Source organism: Hordeum vulgare, chromosome 3H (assembly GCF_904849725.1).
Source record: "Hordeum vulgare subsp. vulgare chromosome 3H, MorexV3_pseudomolecules_assembly, whole genome shotgun sequence".
In the NCBI taxonomy this organism is placed as follows: Eukaryota; Viridiplantae; Streptophyta; class Magnoliopsida; order Poales; family Poaceae; genus Hordeum; species Hordeum vulgare.
In genome coordinates, this window is record NC_058520.1 from 207,886,406 (window position 1) to 207,903,997 (window position 17,592).

The 17,592-nt window shown below is 44.7% G+C and overlaps 2 protein-coding genes across 2 annotated transcripts; one reads left to right on the forward strand and one right to left on the reverse strand.

Annotated features, from left to right (window-relative positions):
• Positions 1–279: 279 nt before the first annotated feature.
• On the forward strand, positions 280–5,810 carry LOC123443531 (cyclic dof factor 3-like). Its single transcript, XM_045119933.1, has 2 exons — positions 280–600; positions 3,891–5,810. Exons 1-2 carry the CDS (start codon positions 523–525, stop codon positions 5,229–5,231), a joined length of 1,419 nt encoding a protein of 472 aa, XP_044975868.1. The 5' UTR covers positions 280–522; the 3' UTR covers positions 5,232–5,810.
• Positions 5,811–5,907: 97 nt separating this feature from the next.
• Positions 5,908–12,232, reverse strand: LOC123443529 (phospholipid-transporting ATPase 1-like). Its single transcript, XM_045119932.1, has 7 exons — positions 10,594–12,232; positions 10,205–10,511; positions 8,380–9,088; positions 8,134–8,257; positions 7,821–8,040; positions 6,987–7,445; positions 5,908–6,424 (listed from the first exon to the last, which is right to left on the reverse strand). Exons 1-7 carry the CDS (start codon positions 12,056–12,058, stop codon positions 6,220–6,222), a joined length of 3,489 nt encoding a protein of 1,162 aa, XP_044975867.1. The 5' UTR covers positions 12,059–12,232; the 3' UTR covers positions 5,908–6,219.
• Between the last annotated feature and the right edge of the window lie 5,360 nt (positions 12,233–17,592).

Below are 17,592 nucleotides of genomic sequence, written 5' to 3' on the forward strand. Positions count from 1 at the left end.
TGAAAATGTTAGAATGAAAAATAAAGATGCATGTGTGTTACAGTCTTTATTTTTTATTCTTTGATGAGGCACTCTGTTGTTAGCTTGCAACGGAAAGAAAACATTAATATAAATGTATCAAGTTACTTTTTGTTACGAGGCATGTGTATTCATATGCTATTGTACATGTCCTTAGTACTATAGCCAAATGATCTTGCTCTGGTCAGGATAATCTTGTTCGTGATTCATAGGAAGAAAGAAATGAAGAAATCTTTCTGCCTGAGTGCATCAGCTTTGTGACTTTTACCGGTTGCCCCGGTGCAAAAGCAAAAGCAAAAAGTATACACTCCGCTCCCAACCCAAGCCCCAAAACGAGGCTAGGCTGCACTTTTGGCTCAACCATCCACGCACAATTATTTGTGGGACTTCCGGCTCAGTTCCCTCACCGCCAACTCCAACCCTCCAGTGACATGCCATTCACCCACCTCGCCGTCGCCGTCGTCGCCCACCACCCTCCCACGCGGCCGAGATCAGGACACCGCAATGGCCGCGCGGGACCGGGGGGACACCGCCATTAAGCTCTTCGGCCGCACCATCCCGCTCCTCGACGCCGCCGCCGAGGTTAGTGAGTCCCAGCCTAAGTTTTGCAAATCCTTTTCTTTTAGGGAAATTTTGCGAATCTTACTTGGACGGGGGAGTTCTTCCCGTAACTTGGATGCGATGTGCTGCTCTTCTTTCTTTCTTGGCGGCTTTTGTGGTGTCAAACTCAAATGTGCGGCTGGTTTTGCAGGGATTCTCTTTACGGTTGCAGCTTGGTTTTTCTTTTTTTGGAAGGGAAAGGTGGCATTGCAGCTCCGTCTTTCCCTCCCAAGAAGCCACCGGTTAATTGTTTGTTATTCTTCAGGAACCATTTTTTGTTGTTGTTTTGTTTTCTTCCTTTTGCTGCCATGCTGCTTGATGTGTGTTTGAACCATATAAATGGACCCCTTTCCCTTTTTTTTTATCCTAACCCACCCTTTTCGCCTTTAATTATATTTGTCTTCCTTATTCAATTACGTTTCTTGGTCTTATTAATTAGGGCTCATGTGCAGTAATTTATTTCATGCTATCTTTGTACCGAGGGCCTTGTTGATTTGACAAGATGTAGACAGCAGTGCCTTGGATTGGTATGTGCTATGAGCCTAATTGTCCTTGATAGTCTCCGTCTTGAAAAGGTGTACTAAAAGGAAACAGTTCTCTATTGAGAAAGGAAACGGTTAAATAAATCCCTATGTCCATAAGGATTTCATTCAGCCTTTCCTGGCCAAATAAAAGACCAAAGTTCAACTTATTTGATCAAATACGTTTGCACTGAGATTGTTAAGATAAAATCCATCTTTATTAAGACTAAGCCTGTATTTTCTCCAGCGGCTAAGAAAGCCCAACAGAATCTAAATGCTTAATGCCAGTCGTAGAAAAACATTTGCTTCTACTCTTATTTCTATTTATTTTTGAAAGGCCTGTACTGTTATCTTTGTTAAGCTTCATGCACTAGCCAACGCAAACAAAAGTCCGAACTGATGGAAAGGGCTAGTGCAATCCACATATATTGTAACACCCCCTTTCACGTGTGATCGGAAAGACAAGTCAACACGTGCAACCGGAAGAGAGCGACGACGCGCGGAACTCACGTATGACTCAAGAGGCCTGCTACTAGCAATTTTTAATAAATTGCAAAGGCCAGGACTTAAACTCAAGGCCTTAGCTCTGATACTATGTTAAGTCCCATGCACTAATCAACGCAACCAAAAGTCCGAACTGATGAAAAGGGTTAGTGCAATCCAGATATACTATAACAATTTTGAACTAGAGGAAAGCTTGGTTTGCAAACAGTTCTGCTATGGACCATTGTCTCAAAAAAAAAGGAGCTGCACTATGGAATGTCAAAACTAGTGATCATGAAATTCATTCATGCCTCACGATAGAACCAAAGTTATGCCAACCAGTTGGAATTACTACCTCTGTACCGTATATATGACGTTTTTGCTGTTCAAATAGAGCTGCAAAAACGTTTTATATTATGGTATGGAGGGACTATTATTTAGTTCAAAACATCTGTATTAGATACTGATCAACATAGCTTCAAGCGGAAACTCAAATCGTGTCATATTATATCTCCATTTTAACGATATCAAATGCCAAACCAATTCCACAAAATGATTTTGCAACCTACCTGGAAATGCAAAGCCTACAGATGTGCATATCGTGTTATAGGTAAATACATGCACACCAGTCAATGGTTCTGGTACTTTTGTCGTAAGTAGCTCTAGCTCTTAATCTAGTCCAGTGCAGAGCCAGGATTTTAAAGATGGTTGTTTGATCTATTATCTTTTACTAGCTCTTTGAAGGTTCCTATAAGAAATTAGTGCAGTTCGGATCCATAAGTTAGTCTGATTGTTACCAAGGGTTCTTTTAAGAAATTACTGCATATGGAATATACATTGACCAGCTCTATCCTACCCCTGTACAAAGAACTTCTTTCTTTGTTATAACAAGTATAGTGTGTTGTTAGTATTGGGGCAGTTGTGCAAAAAGGGAAATGATATATAGATAGGGAAGTGTGCCGGCGACTGTGAGGGGGTCAAGGACTTACCGGAGGTGCTTTTCATTGGCTCATTGTGCAGTGAGGACTCGTAAAAATCTCCCAAGAAACACTTGCCATGCAAATCTATACTGTATACAAACTTAAGATACTCATTCTGTTGCAAAAGAAGAGCTGGGTACCCTTGCACCATGGTAGTGTCACCTTGGATCTAGTGCTTTATGGTGAAACAGAAGTGCCTTAGGATTCGCCCAGTAACACCCCTGATTCCTTGAAAAAAGGTACTCCCTCTATCCATATATAGGGCCTAATGCGTTTTTCGAAGCTAACTTTGACCACATGTTAGAGCAAATAATAGATGACATGCAAGTTACACAAAGCATACCATCAAATTCGTATGTGAAAGGAGCTTCCAATGATATAATTTTTATATTATACATCTCATATAATATTAATCTTATCAATAGTCAAACACAATCTTAGAAAATGCATTAGGCCCTATATATGGATGGAGGGAGTAGCTCTTGTTAGCTTGATGCACTAGTCAACGCAAGCAAAAGTCCGAACCAATGGAATGGGGGCAATCCACATATACACTTCAACACTCCCTCTCACGGAGGTATGGCTCAAGAGGGCCTATACGTGAACACAAAGGGGCGAACAAGAATTTTTTAATAAACTGTGAAAGCTATGACTTGAACTCAAGACCTTAAGACCTCATACCATGTTAAGCTTCATGCACTAGCCAACGCAACCAAAAGTATGAACTAAAGGAAAGGGCTAGGAATCCACATATACACTTAAACAGTTCTTAACCCCAAGTATGAAAGAGTCCCAAGATTGCAAGTAACTATGAGAGAGAAACGGACAACCGAATATCATAAAGAAAGGGGCAGTCAGTACAGAGGTGAAATTATCGGTAATATGAGGCTTAGCACCTGAACAAACATAGTGAGGCATGCAATTCATGGATAAACATGAAACTAAATTGTACATTACTGAAGAATGTGTTGCATGTTAATATAAATCAGCTATAATATCAAGTAGATGTTATGACATCACATAATTTTAGCAGCTACTATAATCTTTCATGATTTCGTACTCTCTTATGCCAATGGTGTCTGCACTGTTTCCAGTATGCCATATTTCTGTGCCTTATAGTAATTTGATCAACATTGATTTTTTTGTAAAACTGTAACTTCTTATCGCCTATGTAGCTAAATCAACATGAACTGTGCTCAATTTTGCATTATCTCTGTTGGCACTACCCAAAATTATGCTATACCACTTTGAATTATCAGTTTCGTGCCTGTTAAATAATATTTTTCAGGTTGTCACCAAGCTTGGAAATGATGCAAACAGCAATGATGCGCCTTGTGTCTCAGACCAGCTTTTGAACGTTGAAGCAACTCCTTTCTGTTCCAAGCATGGAGAGCAGAATGATCAAGCTATCAACAAACATGGGGTGGAAATGAGAACTGGTTTCAAAATTGAGGAGATTAAAACTGGGTCCGATGGATCTGGCCAAGACAAGGTACTCAAGAAGCCTGATATAATCGTGCCATGCCCTCGCTGCAATAGCATGGAAACAAAGTTCTGCTATTTCAACAATTACAATGTTAGCCAGCCTAGGCATTTCTGCAGGAATTGCCAGAGGTATTGGACCGCTGGTGGAAATATTAGGAATGTCCCTGTAGGTTCTGGAAGACGCAGAAATAAGCATGCCTCTCACTTCCGCCATGCTATAATGTCGTGTGATGCTAACATAGCTGCTCCCGGAGATGTTTCCAATGAGATTCACCATCTAGCTCTTCCACTTTTACCTCAGGTTCTTCCAGGGCCAATTAAAGAAAATGAAACAGTAAAGGAGTTTGGTACTGGAGTGCCAGTTTGTAAGTCTATGACTTCAGTCCATAATATTGAAAAACAGAAGGATGCTCACCTTGTTTCCTTGGCCTCTGATGATAATAACGAAGACCAATCATGTCCATCTTCTGTGACAGTATCGGGTTGCTCAGAAAATCAGACGCCGGATAGCGCAGTTAAAAAAGAGCCAAGCAATGTGTCAGGATACTATAATGGAATAGCAATGCCTCACCCTCATGGACCTGCTTTGGTGTTTCCCTGGAGTCCTGGATGGAACAGTATTGCTGTCATGGCAGCTGCTCAGTGCTCAACAGAGCCCATTCATGGGTTGCAAAATGTGAAGCATGGTCCGTCGTGGGTGTCTCCATTGATGATGGCAGCTCCAGGAATTTGCACGCCTGTTGTTCCCTTTCCTATGATGCCACAACTTTGGAGCTGTATTCCTGGTTGGCCTAATGGAATGTGGAGTTCACCATGTCCTGAAAGTAATGGCCCTCCAAACAAAATCACATGCTCACAGGACAATTCTCCTATACTTGGAAAGCATTCAAGAGAAGCAGACCTACAAGAAGAAAAGAGGGAAAACAACATACGGGTCCCTAAAACTCTAAGAATTGATGACCCAGCTGAGGCCACAAAGAGTTCGGTCCGGGATACTCCAGGCATCAAACCTGATGAGAAAGGCATGTTTGAGCCTCTCCAGACGAAGGTTCTAAAAAATGACAAGACACCAGAATCTCCTCGGGCTCTGCAGGCCAATCTAGCGGCATTTTCGCGATCACAGTCATTTCAGGAGAGGCCTTGAGAAGCTTGATGTTTTGTTTCTAACCAGTGTCATCAGCTGCCAACGAGTGTTGTCCAAAGGAAGGGGGATATGCCACAGTATGGTCAGTATTTTGTGCAGGGCATCGTCTTGAGTTTGTATGTTCCTAGACTGCAAGCACTCCTACAGCCAGCTCAAATCAATTAAAGACCTACCAAGTGCTCAACTTTTTGTTCAGCCATTGTTTAGGTTGGTCAGATGTTTGTGCTTCTTCAGGGAGTATATTTATGTAAAACACGCGGTGAGTTTTCTAAGCACTGGTCAAGCGGTGAGTTTTCTAAGTACTGGTCAAGTTTGGAAAGTGACTCGCTGCATCGAAGTGGCTCGCTGGAGTTCAGAGCGTGCTCCATCTAGCCCTTGCTTGATGGAGCCAAAATGTTACTTATGATGTTCTCTTCCGTTTTAGGAGGATTGATGCTCTGATGTTTGTATGTAGCTAACATGTTCTCAAGTTTATGAACTGATTGTTATGCTAACCTTCTCCAAATGCTTAATTCAGGAACTGAAATGGAACCGGCTCTGTTTGATATAGACAAATCTGAATATATTATGTGATGTGAAGCATGGGTGCCCATGTGTCCATTGTACGCTGAACATATCAAGTGCGTTTATAAAAGAAAGGGTTAGAGCAGTACGAGAAGCAATGGAACAAAACATATGAGCAACAAATACATATTTCGGATAGAAGAATAAGTGATAATATACATTGCAGTATTCACCCATTCACCTAATGACTGATGGTGGACACCACACAGCAAGGCACAAATTCTTGGGACGTCAACAATTTCTATTTCCTTTTCAGTAAATCTTAGATGGAATACATACATATACACACCCTGGAGGCTAAACCTATTGCCGAATTGCCATTAATAAATGAATGACCCATATACACACTGAAAGGGTGGAAACGAACAAAAGAAACAGAATATAAGAAAGAATACTAACACTATATGCAATTTCCCTGCAAGGGTCATGAAAACGTTCGCATTGGAATTTCTGAACGATTCACCTGATTTAAAGCCTTAAACTTCTCTATTTCTTGTCCGATTTGAATGTCAGTGGGAACAAAATGCTCCATGAAAGCCTTGATTGCAAAATGTGGGACCATTGCTGTGACAACAATAATAAGCAGCAGTAACCAAAACAAGCCTTGTCCCATTATGTGATAGATGACCCTGAAATTATTGTCTGGCGTCAGTTGGTTGCATCTATTATAGATAACCATAATAAGGAGCAACAGGTGTTGTGCTTATCAAGAATCCTACTCAAGAAAGTATGGACAAATAGCTCATTTTACTTGTAAGAAGCCCAGAGATGCTTGCAAGGAATAGACAGTGTTTAATCTATGTATTCTACTATAGTGCAAAGGAAATAAACAAAATGTTATGCTGGAATGAAACAAAAGAGCAAGGGCCATGCGCATGGGTGAGATGCTGCCTGTTGATTTATTATTACAAGGGACATCTCGAACTCAGAAACTACATATCACAATCTCGGCCTCCCAATTGCAGTTATAACAGCTCAAGGTTTATTTTGTTTCTTCGGACAACTCATCTCTTATAATACAAACACATGTTGCAGGAAACTTGCAATCATATATGTCCAATGGAGAAAACAGTCAGAATACCTTTTAACGGTTTTAAAGACTACTGCATCTTTTATGCCAACACCACAGCTATTTGCATGGAATACAAAATAATGGCATCAGTAATAAGATGTGGGAGATGAAGTACTTACCCATAACCAGGAAGAACCCATATCGAATCTATCACAAAGAGACAAATCACTGTTGCTGCTATCGTCCCCCATATGAACGCATGTATAATCCAATTCCACTGAATGATGTCCATGGCCAATTGCATATTTACAACGATGACAGATGCAAGTGCCCACAAATCTCCCAGACTAGACATGCCTATAGTACTTTGTCGATATGCAAAATACGGTATGTAGAACACAATCAAACTCTGCCAAAGTGCTTCAAGCATATTGAGGACAAACAAATTCAAATTATATTTCTCATTCCGTTGGCCAGATCCATAAAGCTTTGGGTAAGCTAGCAGTGTTGACTTGCTAAGATCCTTGTCAAGAATACCAACAATAATTGTCGGAAGGGATGTATAAAGCACAGTATACAGGAGACTACTCCATTCGGTGATAGCAGTCGTCAAAGTGAATGAAGTATAAAGCACATACCTGAGATCACATCATAAGCATTATTCTGGGGGGCTATTTTTTTACTATCCATGCAAAAAATAGGAAAAATAAAGAGTTGCTCCATAACATTTTTTAATAACTCAACCGACTATAACCAAAAATTATGGTCATACCATAGAATTATTATCATATCATCGCAAAAAAAATGTGGTCATAAATTTATAATTTATAATGCCGAGGTACACGTCTTATATGTAACACATGAACGCTAGAAAATTTACAGGTCTCCACATTTTCCAGATTAGATTAATGATATGGATGATTTAAATAGCCGCCAAGTTGTTTTCTGCCCAAAACAAGTAGTAACATTTTCCCGAGTAATGAAGTATTTATCCCCTCCAAAAAAAATCTTACCAGAAAAGAACCAAGACAAATGTGGCATTCTTGTAGAAGTTGTAAAGGATCATGTAACCCATTCTTTGATAATTCCAGTGACCATGAACTAATAGAAGAGGAACCAAGAATCTGAATTGTCCCATAGAAAAATCTGATGCCATAACAGCTTGACCTCCTTCTTGGCCACTGATACCAACCCCAACATCAGCCATTTGAATCATTGAAACATCATTTGCTCCTGAAAGTCACAGGTCAAGTAAACAGTATTAATAATGCACACATTGTCTCCTAAATAAAAATGTAATATAATAGAGGAAGCAGGCCGGTATACCATCACCAATTGCTAAGGTCATATCATCTGTCCTGTTTTTGATAAGTGCAACTATCCCTGCCTTTTGTAGCGGAGCCACTCGACAACATAAGACAGCACTACATTCTGTTGCTACTTTGAAAAGCTATCACAACAAAATAAGACAGGCCATGTATCAGTTATGACATCTTTATAAGATGATCTTACAACTGAGAATGACAAAAGGAAATTAGTACAGCATTGATAGAACTACATATGGACAAGTACCTCTTCTTGCAACTCTGTCTCAAGTATGTAAACAAGGCTGTTACCGTCCACAATCAAAGCAAGAACTGTACCAGAAGATTCTGTTGCGAACACTGGATTTGGTGAGCCAATTGATGAAGCAACTCTGTGCTCCTTAGTTCTTGCAAGTGCTTCCTCGAGACTTTTCTTGCAAGACTCCTTAGAATTGTTATTTATCACAATTTGTGTCATGTCATTCGTCAGCAGCTTACAAGAATAGCCAATAGAAATTGCTGTCTCCTGCTTATCCCCTGTTAAAATCCAAACTTTCATGCCTGCTTGCCGAAGAGATTCTATTGCTTCTGGTACCCCATCTTGAAGCTTATCTTCAATCCCAGAGGCCCCCAATATGTGGATATTGCACTCTACATTGGCTGCTATTGATCGGAGTAAATTTCCCCTGCCAAGTACTGCTGTGCTAGCCTTCTCGTATGCCAACTGCCACTCCTCAAATTCAGGTTGACTCAATTCACGCATACCAACAACAAGAGTTCTTAGGCCAAGTGATGAATATTTGTGGAGATGTGCCTCTGTAGCACGAACATTGTCCAGCTCTAATGAATTGATAATTCCAAACATTGAACTGTCTGCACCTTTGACATATAACTTAACAGTCTTATCAGGGCAGCCGACAATGACAGACATCCTCTTACGATCACTATCAAACTCATGAAGTCCTAATACATCATATCTGCACATTACGTACCGGCAGGATATATCAGAACTGTAAGCCAAGCGTGCTAATGATCTATTGAATCAAAACTGGCACGTAAAGGATACAAGATAGAAGATTAATACTGTCAAACAAGAAAGCAAATCACCATAAGTAATATGCTGGCCAGTACTCCCTCCGTTCCTAAATATAAGTCTTTTTAGAGTTTTCATTAGAATACTACATACGGATGTATATAGACATATTTTAGAGTATAGGTTCACTCATTGTGCTCCGTATGTAGTCTCCTATTGAAACCTCTAAAAAGACTTATATTTAAGAACGGAGGGAGTAGATACCAAGACAGCAAAAAAAATCACATACCTCACATGTTAAGCATGTTTTGACCAGGTAGGGCACTGTTAGGAATTGTTCAAAAACTTAGTTCATTTACCATGATTCAACTATACTACACCCTCCGATCAATATTAATTGTTGCTGGTTTAGTACAACTTTGTACTGTACTAAACCAGCAACAATTAACATGGATCGGAGGGAGTATCAAATTTGGGTCAAGTGTGAAATGAATCGTACCGCATGTTGCAAAATATATCAGTCCCTCTATATCACAAATACATTTCATTTTGATTTTTGAATACCGAACTGGTCTTCAAGATTTACCTTTGACCACTAATTATCGAAAATCATTACATTATATGAATATACTTTCTAGACAAATCCAGACATATGATTCAGAAGTTTTCAATCTAAATATTTGGAACAGTATCTATAGTCCATGTTTTAGAGTTTGACTTCAGACATGTCCAGAATGATATGTATTTGTATCTTTGTGATGTGGAGGGAATACAATTTGACACACCAAATTGGTAATGGAGATAACTCCTAAAATACATGTACTTGACGCATACAGTTCCACTTGACAACTGACTATACAAGAAGTATGTCTGCTTATAGTTTTCTAGATATGAAAAGATCACGGATCATAGCTTCCCTCCACTCCTAGTCACATAATAACCTTTGATATCACAAAATGTCGCATTTCAATTAGATAACCGGTACTAAATTCTAATGAAAACACTCATGAAGTATTGCCAAATACTATGGCCACAAAGCGAAAGTTGAGAGCTGTCTTACCTCTGTCTGTCACCCAGGACATCGATCACTACGTAACCAGATGTCCGCTCAACAAGCACAATGCCATAAGATGCTGCAGCATAAGCTAGTGCCTGCTCATCAGGGGACTCACCCTGATAATCAATTAACTTTTGTCTAGGATCTCTAGTGTCCAGGACAAGTGGCACGATTGTATTGCAGGCAGCAAGAGCAAGGAAGAATTCAAGGACAAACTTTGCTTCCCCATTTGAGCTGTGGTTGCTCAATAACTTCAAAAGCTGAGGGTCAGTCCTAACTGCCATTTTTGGTGTCCAAAGAAGATCATCAACTGACCAAAACCAGCAAATAAGAGGTTTTATAGGAAACAGCAACATCAAACAAGTAATATAAATTGAAGTCATCCTACGTACCTACAACTGAGTACCCACATGCATGTTTGCCAGAACTGTAATCAACGCCATGAATTGATGCACACACAAACTCCATCTTGTTCTCTGTCAGCGTCCCTGTCTTATCAGAGAAGACATACTTAATCTGCCCCAAATCCTCATTTATATTCAGAGCCCTGCACTGGAACCTGGACCTTGACGATCCGTCATACAAGTCATTGTCGGCGCCCATGAAATATGCTTGCCCAAGTCGTACCAACTCCATTGATATATACAGTGAGATGGGAATGATGACCTGATACACTATGACGGCCATGAGGAATGTAACAAATATTTGCATTCCGATTCCATAGTAGTTGTAGTTCTTCCCAGTTGTGTAATCCTTTTCCCTAAAGAACTGGGTGAACTCAAGCTCCCGCTGGTGATTCAGCAGCCAAATCCCTGCGAGCACAGAGGCTGTTATGCACATCCCAATGAGCATAATGGACAATATGACTGTCTCCCGATTCAACTGTGTCTCCAAGCGACTACGCTTGGATGGCGGCCCAGAGTTGTTGAGCATGACCTTAGTCTCCTTTCCAGCATAAACCACGACCCCTATTGCCCAGGTGGTATTCTTGAGCTCACAACCACGGAGGACAATGTTGGAGGGTCCGAGTGAAACACGCTTGCCGTCGATCTCCAAATTCGCCTGGAACCCATAAATGTTCCTGTTGGGCCGCTCGCAATGCAGGATACCAGCTACGTGGCCATCTTGAGAGAACCTCAACTGCGTCTCCTGCTTGGCGTACCTCGTCTTGAGGTTGGTCTCCCCGTCAAGATTCACGGTCTGGACGTGCGCAAGACCAGTGGGGTCACTAGTGGCGAGCAGCACCATGTCGGCGGGGAGTGTCTCGTTGGACGCGAAGCGCACGACGTCCCCGACGCGTATGTGCTTCCATTTCTTGGGGAGGAACTCGCCGGCAGTTTGTGGCGCGAGGACGACGGCGAGGCGGTTGTTCTCCCTGCGGTCCGAGCGGTGGCGGCGGATGTCTTCGTAGGCGTCCTTGACAGCGGTGACGAAGAGCACGAAGGCCAGCGGGAGCACAGACGCGCCACGGCCAAAGACGGCTACCTGAGGGAGCTGGTTGAGCACGGTGATGGCGAGGAAGTAGACATACGACAGCCGTCGGAACTGCTCGAAGAGGTTGCGCGGCAGGAAGGTGAGCGCGGAGTACTTGGCCGTCCGTACAGAGTTTCCGTCAAACTCCGGCGAGGGCTCCCCCACGGCGACGGCGCGGTACTCACCCCCCTCGTGGAGCTCCCGCTCCGACGCGGACGGGTCGGGATGGTCGCGGCGGGAGGAGCGGAAGGGGTCCGGGACATCAACGGATAAGCCCAGGTGGTCAGCGCGAACGGGAGGCTCCGGCTGTGACGGCGGGAGTTGCGACGCCGCCGCCGGCAGGTGCGGGGAGGCGGCGTCGATGAGCGGGCGCTCAGACGTCATGGGAGAGGTGGAGACAACTAGTAGATGGTCAAGCCATGGGCGGGGCGCGGCGGATTTGGGTGGACGCCGGCGAGGTCAAAGCTGGCGGTGAGGTGAGGAGCTTGGAGAAGAAGAAGAGGAGCCTTTACGGGTTCGAGAGTTTTCCGTTTGGGGGCTGGGGCGCGATTTGGGGAGAGACGAGCGGGTTGGTGGCAAATTTGGACGAAGGAATGGAACTTCTCCTCTAATCGCCAGATTTCAAAATTCCAGATTGTCAGATTTTCGTCATGTATATCTATTTTTCAAAAAAAAACTTTTGGTCTATAATACTTACTCTGTAAAAAAAGGCGCGTTTAGATCACTGTACTGTTTTAGTGATCTAAACATTTTTATATTTATTTACGAAAAGAGTATGAATTGTCACGGCGTAAAAAATAATTTAAATAAAAACTATATCCAAACTGTAGACACCTAATGCCGGCGACTAAAATTACTATAGCAATTTTGAAACTTAAAAGCGTGCAGCTGTCATTGTCTCTTCCTCGTTAAAATCAGACAAACCTTATTATACGAGTAGTAAAATAGTTAAAAGGTTGTCTTGTTAAATGCATTCCAAACTGATGGGGTTATAGTCCTAGGATAGGGTCATAGGCCTGCCCTATGGGTCCTACCCAAGGACTACCTTTCATAAGGGATAAGGCCCTTAGTCAGTTCCGACTGAATTAAAGACTTCCCATCATCCAGTCGGTGACGATTCCTCCATCATCTAGTCGGAGATGAGCATTCGGAGCGTATCAAACTTACCGACTGGATTCCACTATGTACATTGTAACCCCCCTGGAGGGCAACGGTCATACGTTTCCATGTACCTTTATTAGCATTTAAGACATACGTCACCTGTAACGTATGCAGTTATTCACCACTACTCCACCTCTGTGCACCGAACCTTGTGAAGGGTAGCGCACTCTATATAAGCCGCCCTTCCCCACTGGTGCAGGGGTTAGCAATTCACTGTAATCCATATTCCACTCGACAACAAGCTCCCAAGAGCACTGAGACGTAGGGCTTTTACCTCCACCGTAGAGGGGCCTGAACTCATACAACCTCGCCGTAGCTAAGGCTCTGCCCATCCTTTCGTACCCTACACATCTACTGTCAGACTTATACCCACGACAGTTGGCGCCCACCGTGGGGCAGGCGTCTAAGCGACTTCCGGCGAGTTTGCGACTACATCTTTTCATCATGTCATCCGGTGGAGATCTGAGCATGGGTCACGAGATCCTCTTCGGCGCTCTCTCCTTCATCGTCGACGATTCGGCGTGGCTTCGGGATGCCCCTCTCGACGTCGAGGCGCTCCCCAGTCGCGGGGCTACGCACTTCCGTGCCGGCGCCCACGGTATTCTTCTTCTCCAACAGTCGGCTCCGGTGTCGACCTACGCCGCCGTCGCGCGCCGCAACAAGCGGTCCCGCCGTCCGCGGCTCCAGCGTCGGGTGCAACACGCCCAGGCGCGCCAGAACGCGTCCTCACAAGTGGCGGTCCTAGAGTCCGTTGTGGTTGCGCCGCCGTCCCAGCGCTCGGACTCAGTTCCGACTGAGTTTCCTTCCGAGTACTTGGGTCGCGGGCCTGCAGCTGAAGTGCACATGGCCAACTCCCATGAAAGTCCCCGCCAAACTGGTCGGAACGAGCACGAGGTCGGCGAAACATTCGGCGCTCGCCGTGAGCCCCGCCGTTCTGCCAGTCGGCACACTCGACGGAGCAACGTGGAGGTGTTCCGCACACCCGTCCTCAATCTGGCTGCCGCTGCCAAGATAGCCGATTCCCTCTAGCCGACTGATTCAGAGGCTGGCAGAGGGATCGAGCAAAGGCGTGCCCTGCTGCACACGGCGCAGCAGCAAAATTCGGCGGTCTCCCAGTCGCACAACAGGATTCACAATAGTTCTGTTCACGCGAACACGCATCGGTCAGTTCACAGCCCCGGTTCTCATCAGCGACCCAGGGGAGGCAGCCGTTCCATGAATCCCGAAGATCGTCGCCGCTCACGCACCCCTCCGCGGGGTGGGCCCTACGGGCCCCGACATCATGATGATCGGCGTTCAGTCGGTGACACTTATGATCCAAGGCCCGACGCGAGAGGTCATATCGCCCAGAGGAGGGTCGACAGGGGCCGAGCCCACCGCGATGGTCACGATATGGACCGTCCGAGTGGAAGTAGGACCATCGTCTCTGGTCTCGAGTGTTTCAGTCGAGCCATCCGTTCGGCTGACATCCCTCCCAACTTCCGATTGGCGACGGGGATCAGCAAGTTTACAGGAGAATCCAAGCCAGAAACGTGGCTGGACGACTACCGAGTGGCAGTCCAGATCGGAGGAGGGGACGACCACGTCGCCATGAAACATCTCCCTCTGATGCTCGACGGCTCGGCACGAGCGTGGCTGAACCAGTTGGCTCCTTCAAGCATCTACGGCTGGGCAGATCTGGCCCGAGTCTTCATCAGGACCTTCGAAGGGACGTGCAAACGCCCTGCTGGTCTCGTGGAGCTCCAGCACTGTGTCCAGAAGCAGAATGAGCCCCTGCGCGATTTCATTCAGCGTTGGACGACCCTCTTGTTGGAATTATGCCCTAGAGGCAATGATAAATATAGTTATTATTATAATTCCTGTATCAAGATAATTGTTTATTGTCCATGCTATAATTGTATTGAATGAAGACTCATTTACATGTGTGGATACATAGACAAAACACCATCCCTAGCATGCCTCTAGTTGGCTAGCCAGTTGGTCGATGATGGTCAGTGTCTTCTGATTATGAACAAGGTGTTGTTGCTTGATAACTGGATCACGTCATTAGGAGAATCACGTGATGGACTAGACCCAAACTAATAGACGTAGCATGTTGATCGTGTCATTTTGTTGCTACTGTTTTCTGCGTGTCAAGTATTTATTCCTATGACCATGAGATCATATAACTCACTGACACCGGAGGAATTCTTTGTGTGTATCAAACGTCGCAACGTAACTGGGTGACTATAAAGGTGCTCTACAGGTATCTCCAAAGGTGTTAGTTGAGTTAATATGGATCAAGACTGGGATTTGTCACTCCGTGTGACGGAGAGGTATCTCGGGGCCCACTCGGTAATACAACATCACACACAAGCCTTGCAAGCAATGTAACTTAGTGTAAGTTGCGGGATATTGTATTACGGAACGAGTAAAGAGACTTGCCGGTAAACGAGATTGAAATAGGTATACGGATACTGACGGTCGAATCTCGGGCAAGTAACATACCGAAGGACAAAGGGAATGACATACGGGATTATATGAATCCTTGGCACTGAGGTTCAAACGATAAGATCTTCGTAGAATATGTAGGATCCAATATGGGCATCCAGGTCCCGCTATTGGATATTGACCGAGGAGTCTCTCGGGTCATGTCTACATAGTTCTCGAACCCGCAGGGTCTGCACACTTAAGATTCGACGTTGTTTTATGCGTATTTGAGTTATATGGTTGGTTACCAAATGTTGTTCGGAGTCCCGGATGAGATCACGGACGTCACGAGGGTTTCCGGAATGGTCCGGAAACAAAGATTGATATATAGGATGACCTCATTTGATTACCGGAAGATTTTCGGAGTTACCGGGAATGACGAATGGGTTCCGGGAGTTCACCGGGGGGGGCAACCCACCCCGGGGGAAGCCCATAGGCCTTGGGGGTGACACACCAGCCCTTAGTGGGCTGGTGGGACATCCCAAAAGGCTCTATGCGCCAAGGAGAAGAAAATCAAGAGAGAAAGAAAAAAAAAAGGGAGGAGGTGGGAAGGAAGGGGGACTCCCTCCCACCAAACCAAGTCCAACTCGGTTTGGGGGGGGAGACTCCTCCCCCTTGGACTCGGTCGACCCCCTTGGGGCTCCTTGAGCCCCAAGGCAAGGTCCCCTCCCTCCCACCTATATATACGGAGGTTTTAGGGCTGATTTGAGACGACTTTTCCACGGCAGCCCGACCACATACCTCCACGGTTTTTCCTCTAGATCGCGTTTCTGCGGAGCTCGGGCGGAGCCCTGCTGAGACAAGGTCATCACCAACCTCCGGAGCACCGTCACGCTGCCGGAGAACTCTTCTACCTCTCCGTCTCTCTTGCTGGATCAAGAAGGCCGAGATCATCATCGAGCTGTACGTGTGCTGAACGCGGAGGTGCCGTCCGTTCGGTACTAGATCGTGGGACTGATCGCGGGATTGTTCGCGGGGCGGATCGAGGGACGTGAGGACGTTCCACTACATCAACCGCGTTCTCTAACGCTTCTGCTGTACGGTCTACGAGGGTACGTAGATCACTCATCCCCTCTCGTAGATGGACATCACCATGATAGGTCTTCGTGCGCGTAGGAATTTTTTTGTTTCCCATGCGACGTTCCCCAACAGTGGCATCATGAGGTAGGTTCATGCGTAGATGTCTTCTCGAGTAGAACACAAAAGTTTTTGTGGGCGGTGATGTGAGTTTTGCTGCCCTCCTTAGTCTTTTCTTGATTCCGCGGTATTGTTGGATTGAAGCGGCTTGGACCGACATTACTCGTACGCTTACGAGAGACTGGTTTCATCGTTACGAGTAACCCCCTTTGCTCAAAGATGACTGGCAAGTGTCGGTTTCTCCAACTTTAGTTGAATCGGATTTGACCGAGGAGGTCCTTGGATGAGGTTAAATAGCAACTCATATATCTCCGTTGTGGTGTTTGCATAAGTAAGATGCGATCCTACTAGATACCCATGGTCACCACGTAAAACATGCAACAACAAAATTAGAGGACGTCTAACTTGTTTTTGCAGGGTATGATTGTGATGTGATATGGCCAACGATGTGATGTGATATATTGGATGTATGAGATGATCATGTTGTAATAGAAATATCGACTTGCACGTCGATGGTACGGCAACCGGCAGGAGCCATAGGGTTGTATTTATACTAATGTTTGTGCTTGCAGATGCGTTTACTATTTTGCTAGGATGTAGCTTTAGTAGTAATAGCATGAGTAGCACGACAACCCCGATGGCAACACGTTGATGGATAATCATGGTGTGGCGCCGGTGACAAGAAGATCGTGCCGGTGCTTTGGTGATGGAGATCAAGAAGCACGTGATGATGGCCATATCATGTCACTTATGAATTGCATGTGATGTTAATCCTTTTATGCACCTTATTTTGCTTAGAACGACGGTAGCATTATGAGGTGATCTCTCACTAAAATTTCAAGGCGAAATTGTGTTCTCCCCGACTGTGCACCGTTGCTACAGTTCGTCGTTTCGAGACACCACGTGATGATCGGGTGTGATAGACTCAACGATCACATACAACGGGTGCAAAACAGTTGTGCACGTGGAACACTCGGGTTAAGCTTGACGAGCCTAGCATGTGCAGACATGGCCTCGGAACACATGAGACCGAAAGGTCGATCATGAATCATATAGATGATATGATTAGCATAGGGATGCTTACCACTGAAACTATACTCAACTCACGTGATGATCGGACTTGGGATAGTGTAAGTGGATCATGAACCACT

What these genes read in the sequence shown, in the direction of transcription:
- LOC123443529 (XM_045119932.1), bottom strand. Translation starts at nt 12,058, where the DNA reads ATGACGTCTGAGCGCCCGCTCATCGACGCCGCCTCCCCGCACCTGCCG. An exon ending in GACCTTAGCAATTGGTGATG is followed by an intron (nt 8,041 to 8,133) that starts GTATACCGGCCT and finishes TGTGACTTTCAG; the next exon opens with GAGCAAATGATGTTTCAATG. An exon ending in TTTGTCTTGGTTCTTTTCTG is followed by an intron (nt 7,446 to 7,820) that starts GTAAGATTTTTT and finishes ATGTGATCTCAG; the next exon opens with GTATGTGCTTTATACTTCAT.
- LOC123443531 (XM_045119933.1), top strand. Translation starts at nt 523, where the DNA reads ATGGCCGCGCGGGACCGGGGGGACACCGCCATTAAGCTCTTCGGCCGC. An exon ending in TCCTCGACGCCGCCGCCGAG is followed by an intron (nt 601 to 3,890) that starts GTTAGTGAGTCC and finishes AATATTTTTCAG; the next exon opens with GTTGTCACCAAGCTTGGAAA.